The 21,736-nt window shown below is 55.4% G+C and overlaps 1 protein-coding gene across 1 annotated transcript in view; it reads left to right on the plus strand.

Annotated features, from left to right (window-relative positions):
• Positions 1 to 11,895, plus strand: part of OBSCN (obscurin, cytoskeletal calmodulin and titin-interacting RhoGEF) — a 174,429-nt gene extending 162,534 nt beyond the window's left edge. The window contains exons 87-107 of the mRNA XM_031935294.1: positions 76 to 157; positions 243 to 443; positions 1,155 to 1,215; positions 1,618 to 1,695; positions 2,004 to 2,176; positions 2,418 to 2,444; positions 3,123 to 3,275; positions 3,375 to 3,420; positions 3,860 to 3,937; positions 4,203 to 6,228; positions 7,074 to 7,154; positions 7,468 to 7,578; positions 7,732 to 7,899; positions 8,808 to 8,930; positions 9,111 to 9,281; positions 9,899 to 9,980; positions 10,158 to 10,397; positions 10,582 to 10,805; positions 11,002 to 11,077; positions 11,305 to 11,454; positions 11,635 to 11,895. Coding sequence (XP_031791154.1) covers positions 76 to 157; positions 243 to 443; positions 1,155 to 1,215; positions 1,618 to 1,695; positions 2,004 to 2,176; positions 2,418 to 2,444; positions 3,123 to 3,275; positions 3,375 to 3,420; positions 3,860 to 3,937; positions 4,203 to 6,228; positions 7,074 to 7,154; positions 7,468 to 7,578; positions 7,732 to 7,899; positions 8,808 to 8,930; positions 9,111 to 9,281; positions 9,899 to 9,980; positions 10,158 to 10,397; positions 10,582 to 10,805; positions 11,002 to 11,077; positions 11,305 to 11,454; positions 11,635 to 11,812 — 4,529 coding nt within the window. The 3' untranslated portion in view covers positions 11,813 to 11,895. The remainder of the gene's footprint in view (positions 1 to 75; positions 158 to 242; positions 444 to 1,154; positions 1,216 to 1,617; positions 1,696 to 2,003; positions 2,177 to 2,417; positions 2,445 to 3,122; positions 3,276 to 3,374; positions 3,421 to 3,859; positions 3,938 to 4,202; positions 6,229 to 7,073; positions 7,155 to 7,467; positions 7,579 to 7,731; positions 7,900 to 8,807; positions 8,931 to 9,110; positions 9,282 to 9,898; positions 9,981 to 10,157; positions 10,398 to 10,581; positions 10,806 to 11,001; positions 11,078 to 11,304; positions 11,455 to 11,634) is intronic.
• The last annotated feature ends 9,841 nt before the right edge of the window (positions 11,896 to 21,736 follow it).

Raw genomic sequence — 21,736 nt, forward strand, 5'->3', positions numbered from 1 at the left:
TAACACCACAGCACTGGGTTCCGTGGGGATCAGGGTGGTCACCTTTGCCCATACCAGCCGCTTCCTACTCTTTAGGGGACAATGAGCCGGACTCAGAGAAGCAAAGCCACCGGAGGAAGCTGCACTCCTTCTATGAGGTCAAGGAGGAGATTGGAAGGTAGCACCCAGCCCCCTTTCCCCTGGACTGCCAGATGGCTCCTTTCCCCAGGCCACCTGGGCTCCCCTCACTCCCTCTTTCCTAGGGGTGTGTTTGGCTTCGTGAAAAGAGTGCAGCACAAAGGAAACAAGATGTTGTGCGCTGCCAAGTTCATCCCCCTGCGGAGCAGAACTCGGGCCCAGGCATACAGGGAGCGAGACATCCTGGCCGCGCTGAGCCACCCGCTGGTCACGGGGCTGCTGGACCAGTTTGAGACCCGCAAGACCCTCATCCTCATCCTGGAGCTGTATCCTGCCCTCAGCCCCTGAGAGGGCTTGAGGAGGGGCATGCAGGGCCAGGGCTCAGAGGAGCCATGTGCTTGGTGTCCCCTGCCTGGCTGGGTGGTGGCGACAGCCACCCAGCCGGGAATTTGGGTGGGGAGTCTTCTGTTCCACGGGGCAGTGACTGGAGTCCCCAGGGGGTACTGGTGGCTAGCTGGCCCTGATGACCTGATGCCCTCAGCAGGGATGGTGGTGGTCTGCTCCCACTCTGTAGATAGCCTCTTAGAGAGGAAGGAGCTGCTTGGCCTGGCTACTCTGGGGCACACCCTGCCACCCACGTGGCCTTGTCTTGGAGGTCTCCTCTGTCCTCCGGTGCTCTTAACAGGGTGTCAGCTGGACACATGCCCCACCGCCCCAAGTCGTTGTCCTCTTTGCAGGGAGAGGGTGCTGGATGGCCTCTGTACCGAGGGGACAACAGGATGCCCCCTCCCACTGTGCCAGTGCAGTGACTGGCCTCAGTCCCCAGCCTCAGCCTGCAGCCCCTCCCTTTTCAGGGCTGCATGCCATCTGGGGTTCAGGGGGTCCCCGTTCCACTCTCCTCAACCCTGAGCATCACCCCCTGCTGCCCCCAGAGATCAGATGTGCCCATAGTCCTGGCCACCTCATTGTGAGTGTGGGTTTCTGGGGGCAGGCAGGTTTCAGCCTCCCAAGCCTGCTTTTCCTTGATGGGATCCCAGGTGCTCATCCGAGGAGCTGCTGGACCGCCTGTTCAGGAAGGGTGTGGTGACAGAGGCCGAGGTGACTGGGCCGCCGCCTGCCACTGCCCCAGCCGTGCACCCTACCCCAGGCCCCTCTCAGACACCAGGTCCCTGCAGATACAGTCCCAGCCACAGCCCTCTCTAGCTCAGGGGCCTCTGGGGCTCCCTAGGGCCTCCAGGGCATGTTGACCCCTCAGTCAGGCTCTACACGGCCTGCCACTCCGTCTCACCTGGCCAGCTGACCAGCGTAGCCCACCCCTCCCCCACTGAGGTTCACAAGTCCGTCGTATCCTCCCCGCCTTTGAGGGATCTCCTGGCTTAGGGGCACACAGGACCCAGGACGGCTTTGCATATCAGCTGCCGAAGTCAGGAGGAGGCTGGACTTGAAGTGGAGAGGGAGGCTGGGGCTGGGCTCCCACCTGAACAGCAGCCCTTGCTACAGGTCAAAGTCTACATCCAGCAGCTGGTGGAGGGGCTGCACTACCTGCACAGCCACGGCGTTCTCCACCTGGACATAAAGGTGCGTATGTCCTCATTGCTGCACCCCAGAGCCTGGGACCTGCAGGCCAGTGGGGCAGGCTCACCACTCCCAGCTTCACTGAGAGGGCTTGCTTGCCTCCAGGGACGGGGAGCTCACCACCTCCAGGCAGCCCTTTCGAGTGGGGTGTGTCTCTGGTGGAGCAGAGGCTGTCCCCAAATGGCTGTACCAGGTGCTCCCCACTGTCCCACCCTGCCCCCGGGCCTCTGGGTGTCCTCACCAGGCCCACCAGCCCCAGGAGTCACCCCCTTAGGGCACGGCTCTCACCCACTCCCAACTCTCCCCGACAGCCCTCTAACATCCTGATGGTGCATCCTGCCCGGGAAGACATTAAAATCTGCGACTTCGGCTTTGCCCAGAACATCACCCCAGCAGAGCTGCAGTTCAGCCAGTACGGCTCCCCTGAGTTCGTCTCCCCCGAGATCATCCAGCAGAACCCTGTGAGCGAGGCCTCCGACATCTGGTGAGTGGGTGGCTGGGCCAATGGGTCTGGGTCTGCAGCTTCTCTGGGAAGCCGGTCCCCACAGATGGCTGGGCCCTCTCCTCTGCCCCAGGGAGGCAGCAGGCAGCCTACTGGTCAGCCAAGGGGTCCTCCCTGAACCCGTCTCCTCCTACAGACCTGGGCTCCCCACTTCCGTGTGTGTGTGCCTCTTACCTGAGGGCCAGGCCTGGGGCGACGCACAATGTGTGGTTTTGTCTTGCAGGGCCATGGGTGTCATCTCCTACCTCAGGTGAGCAGAGCCCTGCCCCATCAGCTGACTTAAGACCCCTCCCTGATAGGCCCACCGAGGGCATGTGCACCGCTGGCTGCTCCCCAGATCAGAGACCCGAGACCCAAGGGGCAACTATCTTGGGAACAGGCGATCGGCCAACCCTGATAAGAGGTTCCTGCCCAGAGGGTATCACAAACACCCTGTCATCAGAGGGCTGTGCCGGGTCACGAGACAGCCAAGCCACTGCCCTGCAGGACTGGGGGTTGTCCAGCAGTCACTCATAACAGCCACTGCTGCCCTGAGGATGACAGTGGTACAGATAGCCTGGACCTCCTCAGCAAGTTGATCCTTAATTCCTAATTCAGGCTGATCTTGATGCCTGCCCCAGACTGGATCCCTATTTCAGACTAAGGCTGGTGCCCAGCCAGGCTGACTCCACATCCCTGTCCCAGCCTAAGCCTGTATCCCTATCTCAGACTAAGGCTGGTGCACACCCAAGCTGACCCTATATCCCTTCTGCTACTTGAGCCCAGATACCCCAGGCTTGGTCTGGGTCCCTGTTCCAAGCTGAGCCTGGATCTCTCTGGGCAAATCAGAGAAACTTGCTGGGATTCTCAGAGCTAGATGGGAGTGGGACTAAGAGCCCATCCGCAGTCAGGGCCTCATCTGAGGGCTGGACCCTCCCTCTGCCTTCAGCCTGACCTGCTCATCCCCATTTGCCGGCGAGAGTGACCGTGCCACCCTCCTGAACATCCTGGAGGGTCGCGTGTCATGGAGCAGCCCCATGGCTGCCCACCTCAGCGAAGACGCCAAAGACTTCATCAAGGCTACGCTGCAGAGAGCCTCTCAGTGAGTGCGCCCCCAGGCTTCTCCTGCCCGGGGCCAGTCAGCCCTGCCCCAGAGGGCAACTGACCACCTGACCCCTCCTGAGCCTACCTCTCCCTGCAGGGCCCGGCCTAGTGCAGCCCAGTGCCTCTCCCACCCCTGGTTCCTGGTGAGTATCGGGGTCAGCCCCACACTATGCAGGCGGAGCCTGAGGCCAACAGGGGCAGGGCCTGGGCAACAGGGCGTGTGAGCACAGAACTGTGGCTGTGGCCCGGACTCTGCCCAGCCCAGAGGACGTTTGTCCCTGTACATTAGTGAGAGGGCTGTGGGAACCTCAAGCTGGAACCACATTTCAGTGCCCCAGCCCCCAACCCCCAGCAGGAGGCAGGGAGAACTGCGAGGAGCTCAGGGACAGGGGGGTCGCTGTCACCTCTGACCTCTGGTCTTTGCCATCTGCCCCACCTGGACATCTTGGGTGAGGGCTGTGGTGTCCTGGACCCAGGGGATCCCAGGACTGGGGCTGCCCAGCAGGGCTTCCATCATGGGAGGGGCCCCTATCAGGGCACCATGGTCTTCCTGCCATGTGGCTGCCCACCTCGGTCTCCCAGAAATCCATGCCTGCGGATGAGGCCCACTTCATCAACACCAAGCAGCTCAAGTTCCTCCTGGCCCGAAGTCGCTGGCAGGTGAGCCGTGACCATCTGAGTAGGGACCAGTGAAGGGGAAACTGAGGCCCCACAGGGCCAGCTGTGCACCTAGGAGTGCAGGGAAGTGGGGCTGGGCTCCTTTGAGCATGCTGAAAGGAGATGGGAATCATCTGCTGGGCACAGTGGGGATGGGTGCACAGAGTCCCATGGTGCAGGAGGGCGGAATGACTGTGCCCTGGGGGCAGAGGACCCCAGAGTTCCTGGGTCTCCCCACCTGATGCCTGCTGCCCCCATGCGGTTCCAGCGTTCCCTGATGAGCTACAAGTCCATCCTGGTGATGCGCTCCATCCCTGAGCTGCTGCGGGGCCCTCCTGACAGCCCCTCCCTCGGTGTGGCCCGGCACCTCTGCAGGGACACTGGTGGCTCCTCCAGTTCCTCCTCCTCCTCTGACAATGAGCTCGCCCCATTCGCCCGGGCTAAGTCACTGCCACCCTCCCCGGTTACGCACTCGCCACTGCTGCACCCCCGGGGCTTCCTGCGGCCCTCGGCCAGCCTGCCTGAGGAGGCCGAGGCCACTGTGCCCTCTGCCGAGGCCTCAGCTCTGCCTGCATCTCCTGAGGGTGCTGGGCCACCAGCTGCCCAGGGCTATGTCCCCCGGCACAGCGTCATCCGCAGCCTGTTCTACCAGCAGGCGGGTGAGAGCCCTGAGCTTGGGGCCCTGGCCCCGGGGAGCAGGCGGCACCCGGCCCGGCGGCGTCACCTGCTGAAGGGCGGGTACATTGCGGGGGCGCTGCCTGGCCTGCGCGAGCCACTGATGGAGCACTGCACGCTGGAGGAGGAGGCTGCCAGGGAGGAGCAGGCCACCCTCCTGACCAAAGTCCCCTCCTTTGAGACTGCCCTCTGGCTGCCTGCGTCTGGCACCCACTTGGCCCCTGGCCACAGCCGCTCCCTGGACACGGAACATGACCCTCCGAGCACCCCACGTCGCTCCCCAGAGGCCTGCTGTGAGGCACAGCGACTGCCTTCAGCCCCCTCTGGGGGAGCCCCTAGGAGGGACATGGGGCACCCTCAGGGCTACAAGCAGCCTCCATCCACTGGTGGCCACCCAGGCACTGCTCAGCCAGAGAGTCCATCCCTGGACCACCCTTGGGGACAGCCAGCCCCTTTCTGTCATGCCAAGCAGGGTTCTGCCCCCCAGGAGGGCTGCAGACCCCACTCAGCAGTTGCCCCATGCCCTCCTGGCTCCTTCCCTCTAGGATCTTGCAAAGAGGCCCCCTTAGTACCCTCAAGCCCCTTCTTGGGACAGCCCCAGGTACCCCCTGCCCCTGCCAAAGCAAGCCCCCCACTAGACTCTAAGATGGGGCCTGGAGACATCTCTCTTCCTGGGAGGCCAAAACCTGGCCCCTGCAGTTCCCCAGGGTCAGCCTCCCAGGCGAGCTCTTCCCAAGTGAGCTCCCTCAGGGTGGGCTCCTCCCGGGTGGGCACAGAGCCTAGCCCCTCCCTCGATGTTGAGGGCTGGTCCCAGGAGGCTGAGGATCTGTCTGACTCCACACCCACCCTGCAGCGGCCTCAGGAACAGGTGACCACGCGGAAGTTCTCCCTGGGATGTCGCGGGGGCTACGCAGGTGTGGCTGGCTATGGCGCCTTTGCCTTTGGTGGAGATGCGGGGGGCATGCTGGGGCAGGGACCCATGTGGGCCAGGATAGCCTGGGCTGTGTCCCAGTCCTCAGAGGAGCAGGAGGAGGCCAGGGCTGAGAGCCCACCGCCCCAGATCAGTGCAAGGCCTGTGCCTGAGGTCAGCAGAGTTCCCTCTAGGAGCTCTCCAGAGCCCACCCCATGGGAGGACGTTGGGCAGGTCTCCCTGGTGCAGATCCAGGACCTGTTAGGTGATGCAGAGGCGGCTGACACAATATCCCTGGACATTTCCGAGGTGGACCCCGCCTACCTCAACCTCTCGGACCTGTACGACATCAAGTACCTCCCATTCGAGTTTATGATCTTCAGGAAAGTGCCCAAGCCGGCTCAGCCAGAGCCACCCTCCCCCATGGGTGAGGAGGAGCTGGCCGAGTTCCCGGGGCCCATGAGGCCCTGGCAAGGTGAAATGGGCCCCCACGCAGGCCTGGAGATCACAGAGGAACCAGAGGATGTGGATGCGCTGCTGGCGGAGGCTGCCGTGGGCAGGAAGTGCAAGTGGTCCTCACCGTCACGCAGCCTCTTCCACTTCCCTGGGAGGCACCTGCCACTGGATGAGCCTGCGGAGCGGGGACTGCGTGAGAGAGTGAAGGCCTCCGTGGCGCACATCTCCCGGATCCTGAAGGGCAGGCCGGAAGGTGAACCCCCACCCCACCCCAGGCATCCTGCACGTCCAGGGGCCCCCATTCTGTACCTGGGGTTACTGCACTCCAGGTGACGGCAGGAGGCCCCCGGGGCACCCCCGCCGGTGTCCAGGTGCTGCCCACACCTCCTGTCCCTGCCTCAGGTCTCTGAATCTTGGGCTCACCTCTCCAGCCCTGACAACCCTCCCCACGGGGCAGCTGAGACCCAGCCCTGGGACCTAACGTAGCTGAGGAGGCCTGGGGAGACTGTAGGTGGTATGCCCCTGGGGAAAGCATTTGAAGGGGCCAGAGTCTTCCTGAACCAGAATCCTTCCTGACCCCAGAGTCCTCCCGACCGGCCCCAGACCCTCCCTGACCCCAGACACCCCAACGCTGTACTCTCCCAACCCCAGATCCTGCCTGACTGCAGACCGTCCTAACCCCAGATCCTCCTGAGTCCTCCTTGACCCCATAGTCCTCTCTGACCCCAGACCCTACCTTACCCCAGACCCTCCCCAACTCCATACCCTACCTGACCCCAGACTCTCCTGACCTCAGGCCCTCCCTGACCCCAAAACCCTTCCCAACCCCAAAACCCTTCACAGCCCCATAGTTCTCCCCAACCACATAGTCCTCCCTGGTCCTGGACCCTCCTGACCCTGTGCCTAGAGGTGGGGAGGGTGCCTGATATTCGTGTTTCCTCTGTGGCCTGGAAGTCTGGGGAGTGGGCAGCGGGCCAGCCGACCCCAGTTTCTTCCTGTCCCAGCTGCTCCGGGTCCTTGCAGCCAGAGGCGGCTGGTGCTACCCAGAGGGGCCAGGCCTCCTGACCATGACCTTCATCGGCCCCCTTCCTCCTGCAGGTCTGGAGAAGGAGGGGTCCCCCAGGAAGGAGCCAGGCCTTGCTTCCTTCCGGCCGTCAGGTCTGAAGAGCTGGGACCGAGGTGAGCAGGCCCAACACAGAGACCGGGCCCCATTGCCTCTCAGGGTCCCACCAGCATGGCCAGACTGGTGGGGAGCAGGCTTTCACTCACAGGGGTGCGGGAACCGATGAGGGGTCCTGGTGGGTGTGGTGAGCTGAGCAGTCTTGGAGGACTTCCTGGAGGAGGAGGTGGTGGTGCAGATGGGCCAGTCTGGGGAGTGGGGAGTCAGGGGTGGTGGGGCAGGGCTCCTCCTGGTGTCCCCACTGCAGGGTCCAGGCCATGCTCTGGGGCCCGGAGGTCACCCCTGAAGGCTGATCTCATCCTCCCTCCTCAGCGCCGACATTCCTAAGGGAGCTCTCAGATGAGACTGTGGTCCTGGGCCAGTCAGTGACACTGGCCTGCCAGGTGTCGGCCCAGCCAGCTGCCCAGGCCACCTGGAGCAAAGGTAGGAAGCTGTTCCAGGGGCTGGGGGCTGGGGAAATTGGGTGAGTGGCCATCGCCAGCCCCACAGGATGCCTCGCTGTCAGGAGGGAAACTGAGGCCCAGGGAGAGGTGTGAGGCCTGGCTGTGGCATGAGGCTTGCTCTGTACTTTTGCAGATGGAGCCCCCTTGGAGAGCAGCAGCCGTGTCCTCATCTCCACTACCCTCAAGAACTTCCAGCTTCTGACCATCCTGGTGGTGGCAGCTGAGGACCTGGGTGTGTACACCTGCAGCGCGAGCAATGCGCTGGGGACAGCGACCACCACGGGTGTCCTCCGGAAGGCAGGTGCGTGGGCCACACTGGGGGTCCCGCCAGGCCAGGGAGGCTGGGCCAGGGCTGCTGGGAAGCTTCATCCTCCATGGAATGCTTCCGGGCCCGTGCATTGGCCGCTGAGGCGGCCGCTCCCCGACACTGAGCAGCCCACATCCCTATGGGGCCAGGCACCGCACACGGCCAGGGCTGCAGGAGGCCCAAGAAGGTCAACAGAGTTCTGACCACATGGGCTGCCCTGGGCTGGCGGGAGGTCCTGAGCTGGTTCCAGCAGAAGGAAACAGCCTTGGGAAGGACGGCCGGATGCAGTTGCTAACGTTACAGGGCTCGGAAGGAAGCCTGTTCATCCACGCTCCCTGCTAGGGAGAAAGCCCATCCCATTGGCCACTTGCTAGGAGAACTGAGTTTCTTGGGCACATGACCCATGGCATCATCTTCCCACGTTCCTTCCACGCCCATCCCTCCAGCCCATGCAGGAGTGGGCTGCTTCCGGTTCCATATCTCAATCAAAGTTGAGTTCCAAGCACAACTAAGTTACAGGCCTAGCTCTGGGACCCCTGGCCCAATGACCAGAGTGGGCCAGCCTGCCTGAACTTGTGTAGGGCAACCCAGTGAAGCCCGGCAGCCCCACCAGGGCCCCTCTGACCAGAGCCTGGGCCCCTGCATAGGGTTCTGGTCACACCGCAGTGAATGGGCCAGCCCAGGAGCAGGTTCTGGCAGGGTAGACACCTCCCCAGCCCCTCGCCAGGAGAGGCCCCTCCTACCACTCCTCACCGTGATTGGACCCTGAATGAACAGGACCAGGGAGGGTGGGCTCCAGAGCCCTGGTAGGTGCCAGGGTGAGGCAGGGACCAGCCAGATATTGCCCCCTGGCGGCTGGGTGCCCACCCTGGAGTCACTGACCATTGGGCAATGCCTTGCAGAGCGCCCCTCATCCTCGCCATGCCCGGATATTGGGGAGGTGTACGCGGATGGGGTGCTGCTGGTCTGGAAGCCCGTGGAATCCTACGGCCCTGTGACCTACATTGTGCAGTGCAGCCTAGAAGGTATGAGGTGGCCCCTGCGCCCAAGGCTCCGGCCACCCTTCATGGGGGCCATGTTGAGGGGCCCTTGGGGAGGTGCCTGGCCTGCTCTGTGCCCGTGGTTGGCCTCAGGGAAGGGCTCCACCCCCACTGATGTGGTGTGCGGAGGCCTCAGTGGCCCCTCACGTGCTCCTATGTGGCCAGGCGGCAGTTGGACCACACTGGCCTCCGACATCTTTGACTGCTGCTACCTGACCAGCAAGCTCTCCCGGGGCGGGACCTACACCTTCCGCACGGCATGTGTCAGCAAGGCAGGAATGGGCCCCTACAGCAGCCCCTCGGAGCAAGTCCTCCTGGGAGGGCCCAGCCATCTGGGTGAGCCACACCACACTCAGGGCTTGGAGGGTGGGAACAGCAGCTAGAAGACCCGGATTATGCTCCCTCCTGTGCAGGGTCTCCATAGCTGTCCACTTCCTTCTGGGGAGAGAGCTGCTCCTGGGCTTGGCATTCGAGGCCTACACACTTTAGGGGCTACCTCACTCCCAAGCCCCCCCCTTCACTCACCTACACTTCCATACACTTGTTGGCGAGCCCACAAGTCCATTCTGCTTCATGCTGAATGTTGGTAGTGAGTGTTGGTAGTGAGTGTTGGTAGTGGCTGCCCCTTGCTGCCTCTAGTTTTGGTGGAGGAATGCTGGGGTTGATTAGTAATGTCTGTCCTGGGATCAAGACAGGCAGAGAGGGCATGATTGCTATGGGTGGTCCATTCTCAAATGCCCCTGCAGCCCTCATACACACCCTCACTCAGGTTGGCTCTCACTGTTTGCTGTACCCCCTCCCTGTAATCTGAGGAACAAAAGGTGGGAGTGTGTAGGAGCTCAAAGCCCCAGTTGTCAGGGTACCTGGGAAAGGGTGATGGGACAGGTGGGGAGAGCTGGGGCTGTGGGGATGCCCTCTTCACCCCCTCTCATGGCCTGCCCCTCCTCCCACAGCCTCTGAGGAGGAGAGCCAGGGGTGGCCAGCCCAACCCCTGCCCAGCACAAAGACCTTCGCATTCCAGACACAGATCCGGAGGTGCAGGGGCCTCGGGGGCTGCAGGCGGGTGGGGCCAGGGCCTGGACTCCCCCTTGCTGGCCACCCATGCCCCCACACCCACCTTCTCGCTAAGCTGGGCTCCTGCTGTTCTGAGTGTTGGGAATCGGGGAATGGGAGGGGATCACCCACCAGCCTGACCGCTGTCCCCTTGAGCAGGGGCCGCTTCAGTGTGGTGCGGCAGTGCTGGGAGAAGGCCAGCAGGCGGGCGCTGGCGGCCAAGATCATCCCCTACCGCCCTAAGGACAAGATGGCAGTGCTGCGTGAATACGAGGCCCTCAAGGGCCTGCGCCACCCGCACCTGGCCCAGTTGCATGCAGCCTACCTCAGCCCCCGGCACCTGGTGCTCATCTTGGAGCTGTGCTCTGGGCCCGAGCTGCTCCCCTGCCTGGCTGAGAGGTGAGGGTGGCCTGGGGTGGCATGGTTGAGCTGATGGACTGATGGACGCAGGCCTCTGGGGTGGGGCCGGAGGACCAGGCCCCTCTGCACAGCCAGTGCCCCTTCCAGTCCACGGGGAGTGTCTCAGCCCTGGCCCTGGTGGCCCCCACCCTGGAGCCTGGGCTGAGCAGCTTCTGCCCCCCAGGGCCTCCTACTCAGAATCGGAGGTGAAGGACTACCTGTGGCAGATGCTGAGCGCCACCCAGTACCTGCACGCCCAGCACATCCTGCACCTGGACCTGAGGTCTGAGAACATGATCATCACGGAATACAACCTGCTCAAGGTCGTGGACCTGGGCAATGCACAGAGCCTCAGCCAGGAGAAGGTGCTGCCCTCAGAGAACTTCAAGGACTACCTAGAGACCATGGGTATGTGTGTGGACAGTTGGGGGAACTCACCTGGGGCCGGGGTGGCGGCAGGAAGAAGTCCCCTCTCCTCCAGTGCTGTCCCCTCTCCCAGCTCCACTGCCACCCACTCAGCCGCACACCTGGCCCACACACCTGTGCCTCCACCTGTCCCACCTGTGCCCCTCCACCTGAGCCCAACCACATGTGCCCCTCCCAGCTCCAGAGCTCCTGGAGGGCCAGGGGGCTCTTCCGCAGACAGACATCTGGGCCATCGGTGTGACAGCCTTCATCATGTGAGTCCTCCAGCCTGTCTGGGGGTTACTAGGTGGGCGGGGTAGTCTCCTCCCTCCACCGGAGGGTGCCCTCACGGCCCCTGCACCCCCGTCCACCCGAGGGTGACCTCACGGCCCCTGCACCGGCCACCCGTGGGTGACCTCCGTGCTCCTGCATCCCCTCCCCCTCCGCCCTGGTCTACCCGAGGAGGGTGACCTCAGGGCCCGTGCACCTGCCACCTGTGCAGGCTGAGCGCCGAGTACCCGGTGAGCAGCGAGGGTGCACGCGACCTGCAGAGAGGACTGCGCAAGGGGCTGGTCCGGCTGAGCCGCTGCTACGCGGGGCTGTCCGGGGGCGCCGTGGCTTTCCTGCGCAGCACTCTGTGCGCCCAGCCCTGGTAAGGCGCGCCCCTCTCCTCCTTCTTCTCCCCTCCCCCTCCTCCTTCCGTCCCGCCCCGCCCCGCTACTCCCTTTCCCCTCCGTCCTCTCCCCTCCCCCTGTCCCTCTCCCCTTTTCCACTCCCCTTCCCCACACCCCTCCAGCCGCTGGGCCACGCGCTGAGCGTTTGTCGGTCCCAGGGGCCGGCCCTGCGCGTCCAGCTGCCTGCAGTGCCCGTGGCTGACAGAGGAGGGCCCGGCGTGTTCGCGGCCCGCGCCCGTGACCTTCCCTACGGCGCGACTGCGCGTCTTCGTGCGCGATCGCCAGAAGAGACGGGCGCTGCTGTACAAGAGGCACAACCTGGCCCAGGTGCGCTGAGGGTCGCTCGGGGCCGCACCTCTCGGTCTCCCCGCTAGGACTAGCTGTAGACGCGACAATAAAAACGCACAGCCGGGCGAGAAGTCTTCCGTCTCTTTGCATTATTTTCTTTTGGGAAGGGGAGGGAGTGAGGGCTCTGTCCCCGCCTTTCTGGCTGGGACGCTGATCAGGCTGCCCCACTGTGTCTGGGCCTGCGAGCCCCTTAGAAGGCGTCCTTAGGGGTCGCTCCCTCACTCCCACGCTCCGCGCTTTCAGCCCCGCGGGGCGTCTCCATCCTCACACCCGTGCGCGTTTATTCCACCCGCCGTGCGCCTTCCTCTCTTCCATCACGCTGACCTCCAGCCCCGCAGCCCGCTTTCTCCGCCGTCGGGCCAGCCGCTTGTTTCCAGAACTTCTCTGCCCCAGGAAAAGTTCTTGGGCAAAGCGTGCAAGCGAGGGCGGGGAGCCGCAGGCCACGATCCGCTGGCGGCGAGGAGGCTTCAGAGTCGCTGGCGCGTGGCCCCGGTGAAAAGCAACCCAGTGTTTGAGATTCCAGGGACAATGACTGCGCTGGCCGAGCCCCGCCCTGCCCCTTGCCAGGAGTGCAGGAAGCCAGGGCCGTGGGGTGTGCGCATTGTCGCTCAAACGCTCCTGAGCGTCCTTTCTCCTATTCTTCTTTGACGTGGGAAAGGGAACTTGAGATAGGTACAGCCCAGGAGACCTGGGAGCTGGCAGGGAGGGCCTTCTCCTCTTGCACATAAAACCTTTTGCAGAGGTCCCTCAGACACAAGGCCAGGCCGCTCATACCTATGTCTGAGCACAGGTGGAGAGAAGGCTAACCCACCACTCTTGGCTAAAATGAGTCATGGTGATTCCTGGCCAGCTTAGATTTATGGAGACATCCAGTGATAGAGTTGTCCTGGCTCTCTCTGACAGCATGCAACCCAGAATGAGGCCCCGTCGTTTTATACTCCTTTTAATCACCAAAACATTCAGCTCTTCACAGCATCCTCTTCTAGAGCAGCCCCAGGGTTCCCGGGGTGGGGATATGTTCACTGTCCCCAGCAATAAGGCCAACTTGTTGGACAACAGCTTCGTTTCTGGGGGGCTGGGGCTGCAGGATGTAGACCGCAGTCTCTACCCTCCTGATTCTCAGCTCATCTCAGGGGCCCAATGCTGATGGGTTCATTCTGCAGTGTCCAAATGCTGAACACCTCCCCTGAAAGCTTACTAAGCCCAGGACACTTTGAATTAAAATCCAAGCATCAGCCAGGCAAGCCTGGGATTACAGGCTTACACCTATAATCCCAGCACTTTGGGAGGCTGAGGTAGGAGGATCACTTGAGTCCAGGAGTTCAAGACCAGCCTGGGCAATGACCCTTGTCTCTACAAAAAATAAAAAATTAGCTTGGCGTGGTGGTGCATGCCTGTGGTACCAGCTACTCGGGAGGAGAGCCCAGAGGTCCAGGATGCAGTGAGCTGTGATTGTGCCTGTGCACTCCAGCCTGGACCACAGAGCAAGACCCTGTCTCTAAAAAGAAAACAAATCCAAACATCTTCTAACTTGAACTGACTGCCCTCACTCCCTCTGCTCCCACACTGCCTCTGACTTTACCTTCCTCCTCCTTTACGACCTCCTGAGAGTCAGCGTGTCACCACTCAATGCATCACAAAGGGCACAGGCACCATGCACTCACTTTCCCATGATGCTGATGTCAGGGTGGGGTGGGGGAGAAGGTAGTATCTTTTCCTCACCCATTGCAAGGCATATGGATGAACCTTGCATGTATGGCCCCAATCACAAAGACAGGTTAACAAGATAAAGCGTGACACACATCTATTTAACAAAAGGTTTTATGTGACAAGTGAGGCTTCAGAAACAAAACCTCAAAGAAACAGGCAAATCTGTCTATTTTTTATGCTTGGGTTTGATGAAGAACGAACAGTCATGTAAAAATACGCTTAGAAAAAAAGCAGGTGTAACTTAATGGTAATAAACTGGGGGCAACTTGCCAAGGCCTGTTTGTTCAGATTCTTCTTGGCCTCTGGAATGAGGATCCTATGACCTGCTTTTGGGGGAGGTAGGCCAGATAATTCTCTTATGGCTTCCTTCAAGGAAGAAAGGCAGGAGAAGGTCAGAGAGAGACAATTTCCTTCAGCATGAGATACTCAGCATGTCAAGGTGCCATATTTTGGGGTATTACATTCTAAGCCCCGTCACTGACATCTCACAAAACTGTAGTACAATATGACGACCATTAAGACTGGTCGTCAGGACAGAGTCAGGACAGAGAACATTTCCATCTCGAGAAATCCCTTATGCTGCCCAAAAAGGAATAAAAATAACCACACTCACTTTCCTCCCACGGCAACACTCCTTAACCCTGGCGCCCAACAATTTGTTCTGCACTAATATAACTTTGTCATTTTAGGAACATTCTATACATGGAATAATCCTATATATGGTATCTTTTGCCTGGCATCTCTGGAAATTCATGAAGGCTGCTGCATGTGTCAATAGTTCATTCCTTTTTATTGCTGCAGAATATTCCATATTATGGATGCACCACTGTTTCTTTAACCACTTATCCATTGAAGGACATTTGGGTCATTCCCAGTGTTGGGCGATTACAAATAAAGCTGCTATAATCATTCATGTACAGGTTGCTGTGTGACTGTAAGTCTTCATTACTCTGGGATAAATGCCCAAGAATGCAACGGCTGTGTTGTGTTGTCATTTCATTGGCCAGTTTTGTATCCTTGTGGGTGAAATATCCATTCATGTCTTTTGCCCATTTTCTAACTGGATGGTTTGTTTGCTTAGTGTTGAGGATGAAGAGTTCTGTGTATATTCTGGAGACCAGCCATTTGCCATATATGTGGTTTTCAAATACGTTCGCCCACTTTTGGGCTTGTCTTTTCTTCCTCCTAACAGAGACTTTTCTTTTTTGAGGCAGCATCTCAGTCTGTTGCCCAGGCTGGAGTGCAGTGGCACATTGCAGTCTTGTGACTGCAATGAACCATGGCTCATTGCAGTCTTGAATTCTTGGGCTCAAGAAATCCTCCCACCTCAGCCTCCTGAGTAGCTGGAACTAAAGGTGTATGCCATCACACCTGGCTAATTTACTTTATTTATCTTTTTTTAGAGATGGGATCTCACTGTCTGTTGCCCAGGCTGGTCTCAAACTCCTGGGCTCAAGAGATTTTCTCGCCTCAGCCTCCCAAAGTGCTGGGATTACAGGTGTGAGCTACCTCACCTTAACAGGGTCTTTCACAAAGCAAAAGTTGTTAAATTTAAAAAGTTTTAAGCTGTGATAAAATACACATGACGTTTATCACTCAACCATTTTCAAGTGTACAGTTTTTGTTTTGTTTTTTTTTGAGACAGTCTTGCTCTGTTGCCCAGGCTGGAGTGCAGTGGCACAATCTCCAATCTCAGCTCACTGCAACCTCCGCCTCCTGGGTTCAAGCAATTCTCCTGCCTCAGCCTCCCAAATAGCTGGGACTACAGGCATGTGCCATCAAACCCGGCTTTTTTTTTGTATTTTTAGTAGAGATGGGATGTCATCGTGTTGGCCAGGTTTTTCTCAAACTCCTGACCTTAGGTGATCCGCCCCCCTCAGCCTTCCAAAATGCTGGGATTACAGGCATGAGCCACCGTGCCCAGCCAAGTGTACAGTTCTGTATTGTTAATTATATTCACATGTGGTGCAACCATCACCATCATCCATCTCCAGAACTCTTCATCTTGCAAAACTGAAACTCTGTCCTCATTAAAACCCATTCTCCCTCCTCCCAGGCCCTGGTAGCCCCCATTCTACTTTCTGTCATTATGAACTTGATTTCCTTTGATACTGAGGAAAGAGAGAGATCCTCTCATATTGTTTTGTATTATTTTATACTCAGTACCTGTTTTAAGAAAACACAAGGAAGAAAAACCAAAGACAGGTAGCCTGGCGCCAGACCCAAAACCAGGCCTGGGCCTGCCTGGCCTAAACCCAGTAGTTAAAAATCAACTCATAACTTAGAAACCGATGTTATTCATAGATTCCAGACATTGTATAGAAGAACATTGTGAAACTCCCTGTCCTGTTCGGTTTCACTCTGACCACCGGTGCATGCAGCCCCTGTCACGTACCCACTGCTTGCTCAAATCAATCATGACCCTTTCATGTGAAATCTTTAGTGTTGTGAGCCCTTAAAAGGGACAGAAGTTGTGCACTCGGGGAGCTCGGATTTTAAGGCAGTAGCTTACCGATACTCCCAGCTGAATAAAGCGTTTCCTTCTACAGCTCAGTGTCTGAGACGTTTTGTCTGCGGCTCCTCCTGCTACATTTCTTTGTTCCCTGACCGGGAAGGAGGCTGAGGCAGCCCCTTAGGCAGCTTAGGCCTTCCCTGTGGAGCATCTCTGTGGGGGACTCCGGCCAGCCCGAATGACGTGATCCAGGGTAGGCAATTCCCCGGGTGGAACACCTCGCCAGAGCAGTGCGTAGCAGGCCACCGCGGAGGATTTAACACAGTGGCTGAACACCGGGAAGGAACTGGCATTTGGAGTCCGGAGATCTGAAACTTGGTAAGACTAGTCTTTGGAACTTGCCCACTCCATTTGAGTGGGAGCGTGGCCTGATCACCCGTGGCGTGCCTTTATTGGCACTTTGGTGTTGGTTTTGGTTTTGACTTGGTTTGAATTGCTTGACAGGACTGGTCTTAGAAACTTGCCTACTCCATTTGAGTAGAAGCGTGGCCTGATCGCCCATGGTGTGCCTGTACTGGCACTTTCGTTTTTGTTTTTGACTTGACTTAGATTGCTTGATACTTTGGTTTTGGTGTTGAGCTGGCTTGGATTTCTGGATACTCTGATTTTGGTTTTGATTTTGGTTTGGTGTCAACTGCAAAAGTGTGTGTGTGCTCTTTTTACCTGTTTTTTGTTTGGAGGTGTGCGTGTTGTGTGAGTGTGGTGTTTTGTCTCGAAGAAGCATGGGTCAGGCACAAATAAGCCCACCCTACTAGGAACTATGTTGAAAAATTTCAAGAAGGAAAAAAAAAAGAGGGGAGGCAGAATTTATATAAAAAGAATGTTATATAGTAAATTCTTGTCCTGAAATAAATTAACTGGTTATTTGAAAATAAAAAAAAGTTTGTAATAAGTAAGAAAGTTGAGACATGTCAAAAAATTGAAAAAGTTGTGAAAGAAAAAAAGTTATAAAAAATTTTTATGCAAACAATGTTATATAATTTAAAAGTAATAAGGCCTCCTGAGTACTACTGAAAAAACAGTTTATGTGCAAGGTGTATAAAAAAAGTAAAATATACCTTTAGTAAAGATTATAAGGAGACATAAGAATGTGGATATTTGCCTACATTAAAAGGTTAAAGAAATGATTGCTTTAAAAATTTAAGCAAGTTTTAAAACGTTAATTATAAAGAACATTCTGTGTGTAAACATATTAGCTAAAGTTAAAAAGGTATCATCCAGTTTTTCTGTGAACTGGACATTAAAGTAAAAATGCAACAGCTTTTTCTTAAAGCATCAACCTGCTCTTTAACAAATATTATAAAAGGTTAAAAATAATCTATAAAATCTTATCTTACGGTCAAACATGAAAAATTGGATAAATATGTCTACAAGGTTCTATTAAAATTAAGCTTAACATTAATAACACACTAATATAAAGGTAAAATTTAGCTTATCTGATATAAAACTCATACAAAAAGCATTATTAAATATAAAATGGTGCTTTTCTTTTTTGGTCTAAAAACTAATAAAAATAGGTGCTAAAGGTGAAACATTCATTTTACTAGAAGATCATAGAAGTTAGAGACTTAAACTTTGGCAATTAAGACAGCATACCTGCAAATGCCTGATTGGAATGGATCAAATATTCCATCTGCACATTAAACAAAAGCAATTGTTATGCTTGTGCACATGGCAGGCCAGAGGCCCAGATTGTCCCCCTTCCACTAAGGTGGTCCTCCAGTCGACCAGGTGTGGGCTGCATGGTAGCTCTTTTCCAGGATTCTACAGCCTGGAATAGTAAGTCATGCCAAGCTCTTTCTGCTATATCCCAAAGTCCCTGTGGGGCAGCCCCCAAGGGGCATCTGGCTTCCATCTCCCAACACTTAAGTTCACCTTGTATCTCTCATGGGAGGGAGGAGACTTAGCATTCCTTGGAGACCTGAAAGGATGCAGTGAGCTTAAGAATTTTCAAGAGCTTATCAATCAGTCAGCCCTTGTTCATCCCTGAGCGGATGTGTGGTGGTATTGTGGTGGACCTTTACTGGGCACTCTGCCAAGTAACTAGAGTGGCACTTGTGCTTTAGTCCATTTGGCTTTCACCCTGGCATTTCATCACCAGAGGAAGAAAATAATAATAATAATAATAATAATAATAATAATAATAAGACATCATAAAGTGAGAGGAGCCCCTTATAGGTCTTTGAACTCTCACATCTATTTAGATGCAATTGGAGCCCCGCAAGGAATACCAGGTCAATTTAAAGCTTGAAATCAAATAGTTACAGGATTTAAGTCAATATTGTGGTAGATGACAGTCAATAAAAATGTAGATTAAATAAATTACATCTATTACAACCAATAGCAACGAGTTTTTCATGAGTTAAAAAGAAAACTCATGTCGGCCCCAGCCCTGAGGCTACCGGACCTGACAAAACTCTTTACACTCTATGTGTCAAGAAAAAAGAAAAAAAAAAAAAGGCAGTTGGAGTTTTAACCCAGAATGTAGGGCCCTGGCCAAGGCCAGTGGCCTATCTCTCAAAACAACTAGACAGGGTTTCCAAAGTCTGGCCCACATGTCCAAGGGCCCTGGCAGCAAAGGCCCTGTTAGCACAAGAAGCAGATAAGCTAACTCTTAGGCAAAACCTAAACATAAAGTCCCCCCGTGCTGTGGTGATTTTAATAAATACCAAAGGACAACATTAGCTAATAAATGCTAGACTGACTAGATACCAAAGCTTGCTCTGTGAAAATTCCCACATAACCATTGAAGTTTGCAACACCCTAAACTCCGCCACCTTGCTCCTGGTATCAGAGAACCCAGTTAAACATAACTGTGTATAAGTACTGGACTCAGGTTATTCTAGTGGGCCCAACCTCCAAGACCATCCTTAAACATCAGTAGACTGGGAGCTGTACATGGATGGGAGCAGCTTTGCTAACCCCTGCAAAGTGACTCTGAAAAAGACGACAAGCCCTGCTCCAGTCACACCTGGAAGCTGACTAGTCCACGCAGGGCCAAAGCATGAGGAAACTCATCATGGGACTCATTTTCCTTAAAATTTGGACTTGTACAGCAAGGACTTCAACTGACCTTCCTCAGACTGAGGACTGTTCCCAGTATATATACAGGAAGTCACTGAGGTAGGACAAAAGATTGCTACAGTCCTATTATTTTATGGTTATTATAAGTGTACCAGGACTCTAAAAGAAACTTGTTTGTATAATGACACCCAGTACAAAGTATGTAATCCAGGAAGTGACCAGCCCTATGTGTGCTATGGCCCCTCTGAACCTCCCATGATCACAGTTTTTAAAATATACTTAAGGGCTGGTCCTTTTCTAAGCGACACAAATAAAGTAATAGCTAGAACAGAAGAAAGAGGGGTCCCCAAAAATGTAACCTTAAAATTTGACACCTGTGCTGCTATTAATAGTAAGCAGTTGGCCGGGCGCGGTGGCTCAAGCCTGTAATCCCAGCACTTTGGGAGGCCGAGATGGGTGGATCACGAGGTCAGGAGATCGAGACCATCCTGGCTAACACGGTGAAACCCCGTCTCTCACACAACACCTGGAAAATCGGGTAACTCCCACCCCAATACTGCGCTATAACACCAGCACACCGGAGAATATGTCCCACACCTGGCCGGGAAGGTCCCACGCCCACGGAGCCTCCCTCCTTGCTAACACAGCAGTCTGCGGCAATCTAACCGCAAGGCAGCAGCGAGGCTGGGGGAGCGGCGCCCGCCATTGCTGAGGCTTAAGTAGGTAAATAAAGCCGCTGGGAAGCTCGAACTGGGTGGAGCTCACAGCAGCTCAAGGAAACCTGCCTGTCTCTGTAGACTGCGCCTCTGGGGACAGGGCTCAGCTAAAGGAGCAGAAGCCTGTGCAGACGCGAACGACTCTGTCTGACAGCTTTGAAGAGAGCAGTGGATCTCCCAACACGGAGGTTGAGATCTGAGAAGGGGCAGTCTGCCTGCTCAAGTGAGTCCCTGACCCCTGAGTAGCCTAACTGGGAGACATCCCCCACTAGGGGCAGTCTGACACCCCACACCTCACAGGGTGGAGTACACCCCTGAGAGGAAGCTTCCAAAGCAAGAATCAGACAGGTGCACTCGCTGTTCAGCAATATTCTGTCTTCTGCAACCTCTGCTGCTGATACCCAGGCAAACAGGGTCTGGAGTGGACCTCAAGCAATCTCCAACAGACCTATAGCTGAGGGTCCTGACTGTCAGAAGGAAAACTATCAAACAGGAAGGACACCTATACCAAAACCCCATCAGTACGTCACCATCATCAAAGACCAGAGACAGATAAAACCACAAAGATGGGGAAAAAGCAGGGCAGAAAAGCTGGAAATTCAAAAAATAAGAGCGCATCTCCTCCTGCAAAGGAGCACAGCCCATCGCCAGCAACGGATCAAAGCTGGTCAGAGAATGATTTTGATGAGATGAGAGAAGAAGGCTTCAGTCCATCAAACCTCTCAGAGCTAAAGGAGGAATTACGTACCCAGCGCAAAGAAACTAAAAATCTTGAAAAAAGAGTGGAAGAATTGACAGCTAGACTAATTAATGCAGAGAAGGTCATAAACGAAATGACAGAGATGAAAACCATGACACGAGAAATACGTGACAAATGCACAAGCTTCAGTAACCGACTCGATCAACTGGAAGAAAGAGTATCAGCGATGGAGGATCAAATGAATGAAATGAAGCGAGAAGAGAAACCAAAAGAAAAAAGAAGAAAAAGAAATGAACAAAGCCTGCAAGAAGTATGGGATTATGTAAAAAGACCAAATCTACGTCTGATTGGGGTGCCTGAAAGTGAGGGGGAAAATGGAACCAAATTGGAAAACACTCTACAGGATATCATCCAGGAGAACTTCCCCAACCTAGCAGGGCAGGCCAACATTCAAATTCAGGAAATACAGAGAACGCCACAAAGATACTCCTCCAGAAGAGCAACTCCAAGACACATAATTGCCAGATTCACCAAAGTTGAAATGAAGGAAAAAATCTTAAGGGCAGCCAGAGAGAAAGGTCGGGTTACCCACAAAGGGAAGCCCATCAGACTGACAGCAGATCTCTCGGCAGAAACTCTACAAGCCAGAAGAGAGTGGGGGCCAATATTCAACGTTCTTAAAGAAAAGAATTTTAAACCCAGAATTTCATATCCAGCCAAACTAAGTTTCATAAGTGAAGGAGAAATAAAATTCTTTACAGATAAGCAAATGCTTAGAGATTTTGTCACCACCAGGCCTGCCTTACAAGAGACCCTAAAGGAAGCCCTAAACATGGAAAGGAACAACCGGTACCAGCCATTGCAAAAACATGCCAAAATGTAAAGACCATCGAGGCTAGGAAGAAACTGCATCAACTAATGAGCAAAATAACCAGTTAATATCACAATGGCAGGATCAAGTTCACACATAACAATATTAACCTTAAATGTAAATGGACTAAATGCTCCAATTAAAAGACACAGACTGGCAAACTGGATAAAGAGTCAAGACCCATCAGTCTGCTGTCTTCAGGAGACCCATCTCACATGCAGAGACATACACAGGCTCAAAATAAAGGGATGGAGGAAGATCTACCAAGCAAATGGAGAACAAAAAAAAGCAGGGGTTGCAATCCTAGTCTCTGATAAAACAGACTTTAAACCATCAAAGATCAAAAGAGACAAAGAAGGCCATTACATAATGGTAAAGG

The sequence above is a fragment of the Piliocolobus tephrosceles genome, chromosome 1, assembly GCF_002776525.5.
Source record: "Piliocolobus tephrosceles isolate RC106 chromosome 1, ASM277652v3, whole genome shotgun sequence".
Lineage (NCBI taxonomy): Eukaryota > Metazoa > Chordata > Mammalia > Primates > Cercopithecidae > Piliocolobus > Piliocolobus tephrosceles.